The sequence below is a fragment of the Cariama cristata genome, unplaced genomic scaffold (genome assembly GCF_000690535.1).
Source record: "Cariama cristata isolate BGI_N322 unplaced genomic scaffold, ASM69053v1 scaffold24573, whole genome shotgun sequence".
Taxonomy (NCBI): Eukaryota; Metazoa; Chordata; class Aves; order Cariamiformes; family Cariamidae; genus Cariama; species Cariama cristata.
In genome coordinates this window covers 9,866-23,466 of record NW_009609321.1, presented here as the reverse complement: position 1 = coordinate 23,466, position 13,601 = coordinate 9,866, and the positions used below count along the sequence as shown (strand labels likewise).

Here is a 13,601-nt window from a genome sequence, read left to right as displayed (position 1 = left end):
GCCCGCACCAGGCCCTGCCGCTGCCAGGGCCTTCGGCTGAGGGGCCGTGCGGCGTGCCAAGGCCGTGCACGGGCAAGGGCAGTCTATCTGCTTGGCAATCATTTTTTCTTGTCTCTATTTTAGCTGTACGAGATATTCAGCTGCCTGGCAGAGCTGGGTGCCATCGCTCAAGTTCATGCTGAAAATGGGGATATAATTGCGCAGGTAACTAACTACTGTTCTGGTAGGCAGGGACTGAAGAAGTCTATCCCAGGCAGATTCAGTGTGGGGAATTAGCAAAATGACTCTAAAGCTGCATAGACATTTTCTACAAGGTGATCTCTTTGCTGCTTAGCAGCAATATCATATTTACCAAGATTTTCTGTTGTGAATATGTGGTGCATAAGCAAATCTGAAATAGTGAATTAGCAGTTATCTAAATGGAAGAGACTGGGCCATCAAGTACGGTATGTTCACTCCAACCGCAGCTCTTTTTCAGTGTGGAGGGGCAGAGACCTTTGTCTTGCACATAATCAGCTAAGAGAGTTAAAGTGTATTGAAAAGTGCTGAAGGAAGAGAGGAATTTTCTCCATCCTGTAAGCAAGCAGCCAGCTAATGGAGCGGATTTGCAAGGGAATTGTTATGAGGGATGTGGTTTGGTGTTCAAGTGGGTAGCGTGTGTTGGCCCGCTGTGTTGTAGTTGGTCCTGGATGACAGAAAGTCCAAATGTTTTGATTTTCATTAAGACAGAGAAGGCATTGCTCAGTTATGCTCTGCAACTACTTGATTTTTTCCTGTCTCTCTCATTCTTGGGAGTTGAAGGCATGTGAACTAAGAGGTCATTCTTTGAACATCCTCTCAGACTACAAGAATCTGTTTTTCTTTGGACTTTTTAGAGCTACAGTGCACAATTGTATGGCTCTTTCACATGAAAACAGAGAGTGATCAGAGGAATTGTATTGGCTAGAGTTTCTCTCTACTTCAGCACCAGCCTAACCACAAAATGCCCCAAAACTATTAGTTGGTAGCACTTCACAGCCCTAGGAATTGCTTCTTTCTGTCAGGACTGATTGAAACATCACAGGCTGGTGTGGTGCTCAGCGTTTTGTTAATACAGAGACATGATGCTTGTGGTCATCTCCTGGTGGTGATTCACTGGAAGAAGTAGAGGATTTGTCCTCTCCATTCACAATTTCAGTCCATTTTACTTTCAGTGGTCCTGGCAGCTGTGTCTTTCCCCAGAGTTTGGTCAACATAGGAGAGGAGGTTGCAGGCGAAGAAATGTGGTGCGTGGCCTGAACAGAAATAGGACACGAGTAGAGTTCCAGACTTCCAGACTTCAGAATCTGATGTAGCTGGTGGGAGAGTGCATCGTAGTGGGTGAAGAGCAAGACATGAGAAGAGTATTGTCAAGTCTTTGCTTGGCACTTTCACTGTGGCAGAGAAGTTGTCAGAGGAGGTAACACGCAGCACTTGCCTCGTCCTTTGATACACTCCTCCGACAGCTGTGAACACATCCGTTATCGCTGCTGAACTTACACAGTCCTGAACGCAGATTGGTGGCATTATGTAATGCCCTTAATGTGCTCAGAACTCGACAAGACACAAGAAAAAGTACATAAAACTGCTTGCCTACAGGCTTACTATTACTGCTGCTATGCATCCACTTCACACCCCATGACACTTCTTGGAGAAATATTGCCTGTTGTGCAACTGCACGTGGTTTCTGCAAGTCCAGGGCAGGTGTTGGGTGGGAGCAAACACCTGCATTGCCACAGGCAGTGACAGCACATGGATAGAGGTGTGAGGGTCAGAAAGATCCCTAAGTGCTTTGGTCAGGGCAGACCATGAAGTCCCCCTGCATGTTTCCTTTGTCCCCTGTCAAAGGGAGATATTTGAAACAAGGGAATATGAGAGAAGTGTCTAGGGTACAGACAGGATATAGGCATGCCAGCGCATGCAGTGCACATACATGCACAATTATCCATGGTCCTTAATTATAACAGCAAAATACTTGGGATAATGTTAATAGAGGAACTAACACCCCACACCACCATCTTCTATAGAAATTGATACAGGACAGGATTTAGCACTTGCTGATGTCCAAATGATTAAATAACAGCACTGAGGACCCAGGAGTAACCTTGGGAGGAGAATTTTTTTATTGGCTTTAATGATTGTTTTTTCGATAGTTTCTACTCGGACTACTTGCTTTTCAGAAGGGTAGCCAGGTAGGGCCTTGGAAAGGGACTGTAAACATCACGTACTGTACGTGGAGCTGGGGAGTTTTGTATGCTTTTCCCCTCCACACTGTGCTTGTTCCATCGAAGAGGTTTCAGTCGGTGTCCACGTTCCCTCCAAGCCCTCCCATTTCCCCATCCTCCCTCTTTCTCTCTTAAATCCCTTGAGGGTGCAGCAGCCTCTCACTGTGCACCGTGGTGCCACAGGACATAGGGTGATGGCAGTCCTAAGGGAAGGGCTCAACACAGGAGGGATCTGCTTTTCTGTGTGGTTGATAGTTTCACAGTCCTGTAACATCCCTCTGTCCTTTCGGTGTCCTAGGAACAAACCAGGATGTTGGAGATGGGAATAACCGGCCCTGAGGGTCACGTGCTGAGCAGACCTGAGGAGGTAAGATGCAAAGGACGATACCAGCCTTGCTGCACTGAAGAGCTTTCCCCGGAAAGTCACAGTAGGGCTTAGTGTATGTAGTGGGGCCAAGCAAGTACGCTGTGTGTGTGTGCATCCATGGGTATGCGTTTATATAGGCAATACTGTCTTGTTCATCATCAGCTCAGGAAGGAGCGAGGTGCACATTTGTGACAAACATTTTTCAGTCTTGCTCGAATCTCCTAGCAGAGGTAAGGGCTTCTGAGTCTCCCAGAGATTAATCAATCAACAGAAAGGTTTATGTGGCTGTAGCAGCATTTGGGGCTGGTGTGGGGGCATTGGTCTTGTATAGGTGACTCCACGGGTGTGAGAGGCCTGAGAAGAATTGAATGGTGAATCAAATCTGAAAATTCACTGTTCACATCTGTCTGAGTGCAGACAGATTCCAGCCTCTTCCTGCTTAATCTCTGCTTAGGATCTAAAGTGTATTTCAAAATCGGATGGACAAAGCCATTGGTGGAAGAAGTGGGAGGGAAGGAGAGGGGGAATTCCCTGGTTACAAATCATTGTCAAGACACTAATTAGATTACTTCTAATTTTAGCTCGCAGGGTATTTTTCTGTTTGGTCCACTAATCTGAGTTGAGTAATTTTAGATAGGTTTTCTTGAGATAGCTCCCTGCTGAGAGGTGCTTTTAAGTTTCCACAGCGCATGAAGAAAGAAAACAATAGGAGTTTGGTGCAATAGCATAGCTGAGCAGGGGAGCACAGGGACAGATTTGCACTTCAGGGTCTGCTGGAAGTAAAATCAGTTGGCTTAAATCAAAAGTGTAAGAAGTTGACTGTATTATGGCGGGTAACAACATACATCGCCTAGTCTAATACAGTGCTTATTCTCTTTGAAGTATGAGAGTGTAAAGCATTTTCCTGTACAGGGAAGAGACTCAATGTCAAATACAGTAGATCAGAGTCCCTCTGTGTGTAAACTGTCATTTATTTTTATGTCTCTAGACCTCTTGCCACTGGTTGGCAAGCTAACCTGCAATTACGGGATGCTGTGGTTCTGCCAGGATTTGAGAACTGTCCTATTATCATAAGACAGCACTGTGGCTCGTCCAAAGCCAGTAAAACATTGTTGACTGTTTGATCTTGAAATGCCATTAAAGCATAAGGCAACTGAGAACAGTGCAAGAATCCTCCAGATATCATCTGTTCAGCCAAATCCAGATCTCATTGCCTTTGAAAACAAACAGTGTCCATCTTCCAGAACCTATTCTACCTGGGAAAATGTTAGGTGGGGCACAAATGGCCCTGCTACCCCCCATGAAGCCTGTAGGTTGATTGCAAAGCATTGGGAGAGTGGTCCATAGCTCTGTGGGTCTACTTTGTCCCAAAGGGACCTCAGTGGAGGTTAAAAACACACTCTTCTATCAGGTGATGGTGGTGATTTCGTAGGGCAGGATGGTGCTGCTCCAGATTGTAACCTGCTGTGAAGGGTATTCAGTGATGGCTCCATTTGTTCCTCCCCACGTGTTAAACTCCATCAACTACTCAAGTCCATAAGTGCACTGATAAAAGTGTTTTCCTGTTTAAATTTCTGTTTAAAGAGCCTTTAAGCAGAAGAGAAAAAACTCTTTTCACTATGCAGCAAAAAGGTCTGCAGGAGTAGGAGAGGTGTATGGGTGCGTGTGTGTCTGGGTGCAGCGGTCTGCTGCTCCTGCTGCTGGGAGACATAAGCTTGCATGGCCAGCTGCCTGGCCCGCAGGCAGTTACTGTGTTCCCGGCAGCTGGCAGTCTGGCCTCCCCCGGGAGCTAACTGATTGGTACATTGTCTTTTTAAGGCTTCTGTTTTGAACTTTCTCATGCTGAAGCTTGAAGCCAAGCTGTAGAGCAAACACTTGGAGAACCTCTGGGGTTGAGCTCAGGCTGAGTACGGGCTGATGTAATAGTACAAAGATATCCCTCGTGATGGAAATCCACCCTCTGCTAACGGCAGGACAGCGAAACGTGGGGTGGGTGTCAGCAGGCTGGGACGAGCAGCAGCTGCATCGAGGGACAGCCAGACCCTGATGCGAGCAGCCTGCCGGTGCATCGCTCGTTGCACTCCAGCCACAGGCAGGGTGACGTTTGGTTAAACCAAGTGCGGCCGCAGGAGAGCCTGGAGCAGTGAGGGGGCTGAAGGGGCAGACCCTTTCGCTGCCTGGCGTCAGCCTGTGAGCCATACTGTCAGACGTGGGCAGCAGTCCCTGGGCTGCTCTGGCTGTCAGGAGAGCTGGAAACAGGCAGTGGAAAAAACAGCAGATGCAGCTCTGCGCTGGCCCCCAAGCGTGGTCCAGACAGCGCTCCCCTGCCGAGCATCAAGTGGCTGTAGCCTGCGGGCTGGGCCAGGCCCTAGGGAGACTGAAGCTTCCCCCCTCAGGTCTCCCTGGTTAACCTGCCCTTGGGGAGTTAAGGGTAAGAGCGAGGGCACAGGGTGGCAGCAGCAACCAGGGTGTGCTGAGAGGAGCAGGGGCTCCTCCCTGCCCGCCCAGTGCTCCTGCAGCCCTGTGCTGTTCTCTCTTCCAGCTGGAAGCAGAAGCTGTCTTCCGGGCCATCACTATTGCCAGCCAGACCAACTGTCCTCTCTATGTGACTAAAGTGATGAGCAAAAGCGCTGCTGATCTCATCTCGCAAGCCAGAAAAAAAGGTGAGTGGCAGCTGCTGCTGCACACAGCCTTGCTGTTGCTGCTGGGAAACCTGGACAGCTGGATTATGTGGTCCTCATATCCTCACGGTTGTTTTACCAAGACCACCACTGTGCCTCAAGTGCAGTCCAGTGCTTCCCCTTCTGCTGGGGAGCAGTTTGTTCAGGGATTTACCTGACTTATGAAGGGCACGGGGACACTGCACTGGGCCACATGGAGCCACCTCCTGCTGTCGCATCAGGTAACATCAACATGTGGGTTGCAGGTAGGAGCAGTGCTTTAAACACCAAAGTTTGCAGCTGTGAAGGGCTCTCTGAGAAGACTCGTCTGATCCACGTGCAAGTGGTTTGAGCTGCTGCATATAGCTCTGGCCTCCCTTTGAAATGCTGGCCCCTCAGAGGTGCATGGCTGCCTTTTCAGGTGGAAGGGGCCCCATTTGTCACTGATGGTTGAGTGCAGGGACTCCCCACACGCACGTGGGCCCATCCACAGCTGTGTTAAGTGAGCTGTGTGCCCTTGCCCCAAGAGCTGGTGAACAAGGAGGCTGGTGGGCAGCTGGGTGCCTGGAGTGGCAGCTGACTGCTCACGTCCATCGCTCCTGCCACTGGCAGGGAAGACGTGTGTGTGCACAGGGGAGAGCAGAGGAGCACATGCTTAGTCTCAAGGGAGCAAGGCACCTTTACAAGCAGGACTGTAGGATGGTGCTGGTCCACAGACCGGGCTGGATGACCAGTGGGTACCTGTGGTTAGCCAAGCTGCACTGATTCCAGCTTGGACACAGGGGTGTTCTGCCAGCCCGGGCTGCTTCAGGACCAGGGTTTTGCCTGGGGGTGAAGGAGCATTGTACCCTCCTACTTCCAACAGGGAGAACAAAACTTTTAGCAGAGTGGCTGTAAGACTCTGAGGATCTGCAGCCTCTATAAAAAAGGGGAGGGGGAATGTAAAAAATGCATTTGTAGAGAGGGTCTTGGTAGAGTTGGTAACTGAGAGACATAACAAGTGTCTCCCAGAAGCACTTGACCAGGCTGTAGAGTGTGTTTGGAAAGAAAAGCACAATTTCTCAGTCCCCATCCTAGTTTATCAGCATGACAAGCCCTGCTGGGCAAAATTCCCTTGGTTACCACCTGCTGCCCTCTCCCCTGGCCTGTCCCTGCCCTGGAGTGAGGCACCAGAAGGTGAGTGAGGAACAGGAGAGGAGGATGAGCCTGCCGGCTCTGGTGGCATGTGGTAAATATTTATGAGGGATGAGGCCAGGGCCGGGCAGGTTGGAAAGCAGCTGTCTGCTGGGGCAGGAAGCCAGGTTGCTGGTGTTGTTCATCTCTCTGTGGTGTCTTCTGGGGAACACAGCTCTGCAGCCATGCCTTCCTGTGCCGTGCTCCAGCCAGGCTTGCTGTGCCAGCAGGATCTGTGCTCTTGAGCAGGAGGACCCTACGGTGATGGCAGGTCCCTGACACTAATGCGGGCCTTGCTGTCCCTCCTGCCTGCCCCAGCACTTGAGGTCCAAGCAAGCAGCGTGGGACAGCCCAATGTGGGTCTGGCTGTCCTCTGAGAACGGCAGGCTTTTGGTAGGGCTGTGGAACAGAGAATGTCTCCAGGCTCCACCAAAACAGCATCCTTTCTGTCCCCCTTTCCAGGCAATGTGGTGTTTGGTGAGCCCATCACAGCCAGTCTTGGGACTGACGGGACACACTACTGGAGCAAGAACTGGGCAAAGGCCGCAGCATTTGTGGTCTCTCCACCTCTGAGCCCAGACCCAACAACCCCTGACTATATCAACTCCCTCCTGGCCAGGTGAGTCACAGCTCTGCTGGGCGATGCTGCTAGCGGGAAGAAGCGGATCCTGGCCTCAGATAGGGAAGGAGGAGGTTAGGGAGCACTCGGTCAGCGTAGAAATTAGTCTAACCTGAACCACGTCACTGTAGGTATTTAATGAGCTGACTGATGAAATGGCTGTGACTTGGGGCTGTGGTGGCTTCTCTCTTGAGAGTGGAGGGAGGACAGGGGAGGCATCATAAGCTTAACATCAGTAATGAGAAAAATATCAGGGCAAGTAGTCATGAACCATTTTAAGTGCCCTGAAGAAAGCAAAGAAATGAGGACCAGCTAACAGAGACTTGTCAATGAAAGCATCACCAAGCCGGAGAAGCCCTTCCACCCCTGCAGGGTAGGGAATGGCTGCCTGGGTTGCGATGGTGCCAGAGAAGGTAGAGGGGCTGCAGGTGTCAAAGCTGTGAGGGCCCACCAGTGGAATACAGAGCAGATGTTTTCTGACTCCTGTACAGGTGAGCAGTAATACAGCCTGCAGAGTGCAGCAGGCCTTTAAGAGCAGCTCGTGCGCATCTGACAGGGATGGTAGGCCGTTTTTTCACCCTGAAGGCAAGGGGGTGGGGAAGGGATTTGTTGAAAATAGAGAGCAAACAATAAAAGCACTTCAGCAATTTGCTTTGACCTTTCACAGTTATACTCCATCCTCTCACTGGGAAGGCATGCACAGCAGCTAAGGACACAGAACTTATTGCTGGCTTTGTCCACACGCCACGTGTGAATTGCACGCCCTTCTCACCCTGTGTTTGTACGTCGAACTGTGTGTGTGGCGGCTGGTCTGTGTTAGCCAGGGGATGACTTGGCACTGAGGGAGTTGTAAATGGAAATGACCTTTGAGGTAATGCTGGAAACGTCTCTGACTAGATGAGCAAGGGATGACTGGTCAGTAAGAGGTGTCTCGGCAGAGGGGCACATTAGGATAAACCTGGGTTGTGCCAGGATGGAGATGCCATGGCTGGCATAAGAGAGGTGCCAGTGCACTTGGGGTCTGAATATGCAGCTCACCCTGGATTTTGCTCTGGTCAAGGAGCAGGAGCTCCCTGTGCTCAGTCTGGATGTATGAAATAGGTGCAGGTCTTAGGGACTGGCAGGGAACAGTCAGCCCAGCTCCTGAACTGGCTTTCTAATCCTTCCCTTCCACTTCAAATTTACCCCCAACCTCAAAGGAGAGGCAAGAGCATTTTTGAGTCCCTGCAGCCCACAGGCATCTGTCCTGACACCTTCGCTGCACCGTTTTCTGCAAGGCTTCAGGAGGAGAGGCTGTGAGGCTCCAGCTGGGCTGGATGGCTTGTTTTCTTCCACCGGGACAAATCTGCTGGAGATTAGGAAGTGTGTTGTGTTGTCAGCCTGGGCCTCTGGCTGCGCAGTCAGTCAGACATATGGCAGAAATTATCAGAGGAAGATGGAGATTACCAGTGGATTAGGTCTGATTCGCAGCCCCAAGCAGAGCTGCTGTGTCCACACCATCCTGGGTTCAGGCACAGCCAGTCTGGGAGCCAGGTTGCCTCGTGCGGGCAGCACCGGGAGCTGGCCTGCTTCCTTTCGCCCAGCAGCAATGACTTTCCAGCTGCTGCCTGTCCGTGGCTCCCCAAGGACCCAGCAGCAGCTAGGTGACTTCCAGGGAGCCATGGGCAGCTCCTTGCCGTGCCTTGACTGTTGGCAGCTCACTGGCTCTTGCCCGTTCCTGCCCTCTGCCTTCGTTGTCAGGAGTGGGATGAATCAGGGCTTCTCATCCGACCGGTGACCCCATCTGGGCAGAGGGGTTGGGATAACAGTGTTGGACAGCCACTGCAGAGCGCTGCGGTGAAGCTTTTCTGGGCCTCCTAGAGAGCACTGCTTCTGTGGACTGCCGCTGTCAGATTTCATGTGGCCATGGGAGGCATTTGCTTTTGTGGCAGTGATGTGGCAGAGATGCTGTGGCTTGGGCCAGCTTGCACTTGCAGGCACACCTCGGTGTGCACTGCCAGCTGCTGCAGCTATGGCTGTGAGTGTCCATGCGGGGCTGAGAGGAGCGTTTGGTGAGCTCCTGCCAGACAAAGCGTCGCAGGCCAGAGCCCTGGAGGCGGGCTGAGGTGCTCTCCTTGTTGGGGAAGGTTGGCAGTGCGATCAGCAGGCAGCCCACAGGCTTAGCCCCCCATAAGCCCAGTCCTGCAGCTGTGTCCCCTCTCCCAGAGACAGGGGTGATGCTGGCCTGCAGCAGGCTTCCTGTGAGGCAGGGGAGGGCTGCACTTGCCCCTTGGCATGCAGAAGCTGGCAATACACAACGAAAGGGCTGGCTGTGGGGGACAGTCCTTGGGCGGAGAGGCCTTTTCCTCCCCATGTGGCAGAAAGGCTGCTCTCCCAAGCAGACCTGACAAACTGCCAGAAATGGTTTTTCTGACTCACTGGGTTGTTTTTTTCTCTTTGTGTTAGTGCAAATGATGGACTCTGGTGTGGAAGGACATCTTTTGGCCTGACACAAAGGCCACCCTGTTCCCCGGGAGCTGAGCTGTTGACTTCTCTTGTGTGCAGGATGCTGTCGATGCCCCAGGCGGGCAGTGCAGCGTGGCAGAGCTGTTTTGCCCCTGTGTTTCCATGTGACGTGGCCACCATAGGGGCTGAGTCGGGTGGAAGTCTTCAGACTGAGGGGCTGTAGAAATGGGGGTGCAGAGTAAAATAGAACTGAGCTGGGGGCTGCCTGTGCCCAGAGGAGACCCATGTCTCTCGTGTCCCTGCTGTTGTCTGACTGCAAAATGACTGACGATGCTCTTGTTACCACCACTCCTCAGTGGTGATCTGCAGGTTTCGGGAAGTGCCCACTGTACATTCAGCACCGCACAGAAAGCAATTGGAAAAGACAACTTCACGATGATCCCAGAAGGGACCAACGGCATAGAGGAACGAATGTCTGTCATCTGGGACAAGGCAGTGGTAAGAGTCACGCCAGGGAGAGGGCAGAGCGGGCAGGGTTGACGAGCACCTCAGACACCTGTGCTTTTGCCTCCGCAGAGCTGGGTGCCCAGCTGCCTGTCTCTTCTGTGGCTTTGAGAGTCAGAACAAGCCAGAGCAGGAGGCAGCTGTCATGGGTTCACAGTGAAGAGCCAGGAGCTGTGACTATGCCCCCAGTTTTTGGTCTGTCTGGCACCAATAGCAAGATCAGCCACAGTGGTCTGGGCCCAGCCAGCCAGTGGCTTGTGTGGAGTGAGTCTGGTGCTTCCCGGGGCTCTTGACTCTCCCTTGCCCCAAAAGAGTGCTTAGTTCTCTTTGTGTCTGAGCAGGCCACAGGAAAGATGGATGAAAACCAGTTTGTGGCTGTGACGAGCACTAATGCTGCAAAAATCTTCAACCTGTACCCACGGAAAGGGAGAATAGCAGTGGGCTCGGACAGTGATCTGGTTATATGGGATCCTGATGCAGTGAAGATCGTCACAGCAAAAACCCATCAATCTGTAAGCCCTCTGCTCATCTGTGGGAATGCTGGAGGGTGGGGTGCAAGTAGCACTGTATAAAGGCTACCTGGCTGCTGGGAGCTTGGCGCTGCCCTGCCGTGCTGGGCTCTGAGGAGGAGGGACTGAGTCCAGGCTCCAGGCCATGCCAGCTGTGACTGTGTTGTAGGATCTCTGAGCCCTGGGCTCTGCACCCAGGGTTTTTCTCACCCTGAGCCTGGCCCACACAGGTGTAAGGACATGCATTTCTCCTTATCTGAGTTCCTCTTCCAGGTACAAATTTTTCCTGGCTTTGCCAGCGTGCTTTGTTCATGCCTTACCTCAAGCCTAGGTCCTGCCGTCCTCTGTTGTTGGGAATCCTTGCTCACACTGAGCTCTGAAGCAGCAGGTCCTGGTTCATGCTCGTAGCTCTGGTGGGTTCTTACTGTGATGGACTAGCAAACTAAAGGAGGCCTCTGGGGCAGACGAGGCCGTTACAGGTGTCGTCTCCCTGCGCTAGTGACTTCAGCAGCGAGGTGTGGGGACTAAACAGCCCTGAGTGGGCAGACAGTGCTCCTGTCCCTCCTGACCATCATCTCCTGGTTGCTGCAGGCAGCTGAATACAACGTCTTTGAAGGGATGGAGCTACGTGGGGCACCGCTGGTTGTCATATGCCAGGGGAAGATCATGCTAGAGGATGGCAACCTGCATGTGACCCAGGGGACTGGACGCTTCCTGCCCAGCAGCCCTTTCCCTGACTATGTCTACAAGCGCATCAAAGCCAGGAGGAAGGTGAGGAGACAGGGATGCCAGGAGACAAAGTTGGGACAGTTAGCCCAAATTGCCCTTTTCCCTAATAACTGATTGGTTTTCCTCTGCTGTTCTGGCTAGACCCTGGAAACAGTGCTGCAAACGGGTGTATTTTGAAGCCTCAGTTCGGATAGCTAAGGCTTGGGTAGAGAGCTTTGATCTTAGTGTTGATGGTGTGCCACCAGTGCAGGCAGATGCTTGTCTGGGTGAACAGTGGGTGATGCCTGCCCTTGTTGCTGTCCTTCTGCAGCAGGAGTCTGGAGGGAAGTGCTGAGTTAAAAACAAACAGACTGGGCAAAATGGCCTTCTTCCCCATCCATGCCGCATAAACCCATGCTTAGAGATTGCCTGTTGCACCAGGCTCTGCACGCTTTGCAGGGTGGGAGTGAAGGGAGGCTGTCATACACGAGGTGGGTGGTGGGGCTGCGCCAGGCCTCAGTGCTGCAGGGAGGTCCGGGGTGTGCGGAATGGCGGGACACAGATCGGGGAGTGTGAATTGCCTCTGCAGTGGGACTGGGGAGCCAAGGATCGTTGGAGTGTGATGCTGCCAAGGCAGGATGCTCCCTGGGAGCAGAAACGTGTCACTGTGCTCTTCTCTCTGGTGACAGATGGCGGAGATGCATGCTGTGCCACGGGGCTTGTATGACGGACCTGTGTTTGACCTGACCACCACCCCCAAGGGGGGCACCCCTGCAGGGTCAACCAGGGGATCCCCCACACGGCAGGCACCCCCAGTCAGGAACCTCCATCAGTCTGGATTCAGCCTGTCAGGTGAACATGCATGGTGGCTGGGCTGGGAGAGTGCAGGGCCGCTGGCCACACTGTCCCAGCCCCTGGCCTGGGGCGGGGGGGCAGCTGGGAGATAGGCTGGGGCAAGCTAAGCACAAGAGTGGAGCACGGCAGGACAAGACCCTGTGTGTCCCTTAAAGGACATGGCTGGAGGGAGCTGGCCCTCCACCTGCTCCACCTTGCAGTAGAAGCAAGGCAGACAGACTGTGGCCATGGAGGTGCCAGCACAGCATCAGACCCTGCTCTTGCTGTGTGGGTCTGTTCGTGGAGGAGCATCTACAGAGACGTTCACACCACTGCTACTCTTGGGGTCGTTACTGGAGTTGGAGAGGGAGCAGGCTGCTGTAGACAGCTTCAGGAGGCCCTTCGGCAAGACCCCAGGCTGCCTGAGTAGTAACTGAGTAGTAACTCAGTCCTGTGAAGAAAAACTCTAAACTTCGCTTTCCCCCTTCCCTTTGTGGTTTCTTGTCCTTTCCCAGGTACCCAGGTTGATGAAGGTGTTCGCTCAGCAAGCAAGCGCATCGTCGCACCCCCAGGAGGCCGCTCCAACATAACCTCCCTCAGTTAAATGTCCCTGCTGAGAAGGAAACAATCCCTGTTCAAGTGAAGGAAGAAAAATGGTACATTGGTGTTTAAGAAGGAAAAGCAAATAAACCTGTTCTGAAGAATCAATAAGCCTCAAGCCTTATGTTTCACAAATGCTACTTGCTACCTAGCTTTAAAGATACTGCTTCATTTTGTTTTATGCATAGCCTTAAAATTCTGTTGTTGTTGTTGTGGATTCGGTTGGGTTGTGTTTTTACTCTTCCTTTCTGTATGCATGCTGCTCAGACAGGTCGCTTGGTTCAGTGTGTTATTGGTGTTGAACGCGTGTGGGATGCCGTAGTGTGGGACAGCGGGAATGACCCAGCATGGAGGAACCAGCCGGGCAGGCGAAGTGGCAGGGGCCGGCCAGAGGCACAGTGTGGGACGGGGAGGACAGGTTCACGGGAGCTGGTGGGGGTACGTGGGTCTGTGTTGTGTTCATGTCCTTCATCTCCACCCAACGCTCTTGGCGTTTCACCACGAGGCCCATGAGGGAGCCCGAATCATCTCTGTAACAACTCTCACAACGCCTCGTGTAAGGAGTTCGACTACTTTGTACACTTTATTAAAAAAAAAGTTGTTCCTTCAAACAACTCATGTTTCTGGTTGGCTTTGTTCTTCCTCAGGCTTCTGCTGCTTGGCAGGGGTGGTGCGAAGCCATGGTCTGCAGGCAAGCTGGGCAGCGGGGCTCCAGGGTGGGCTTTGGGCAGTGTTTGAGTTGGAGGAGCTACTGTGCCGGGACAGGCTGTCAGGTGGAAACCGTGCTCGCTGCTATAGGTGTCAGGGTATTGGTGTAGCTTCTCAGGCAAAAGCAAAGGTATCGGCAAACAGTGTGTTGCAAGTGTTTGTAGAAGTCTGTTCCATTTTTCGGTCTAGCCTCTGGCTGCAGCCTGACCTGGCCATCACAGGCTGTTAACA

General features: G+C 52.5%; 1 protein-coding gene across 1 annotated transcript; it reads left to right on the top strand.

The window, feature by feature from the left end:
* Window positions 1–123: 123 nt before the first annotated feature.
* LOC104159576 (dihydropyrimidinase-related protein 3) lies at window positions 124–13,276 on the top strand (the record flags this gene model as incomplete). The annotated part of the gene is made up of 9 exons (XM_009697517.1): window positions 124–204; window positions 2,542–2,610; window positions 5,153–5,273; window positions 6,906–7,062; window positions 9,864–10,005; window positions 10,353–10,523; window positions 11,112–11,291; window positions 11,918–12,080; window positions 12,578–13,276. Coding segments are annotated over 9 exons (1,173 nt in total), but the record flags the coding sequence as incomplete, so codon positions are not given.
* Window positions 13,277–13,601: the final 325 nt, after the last annotated feature.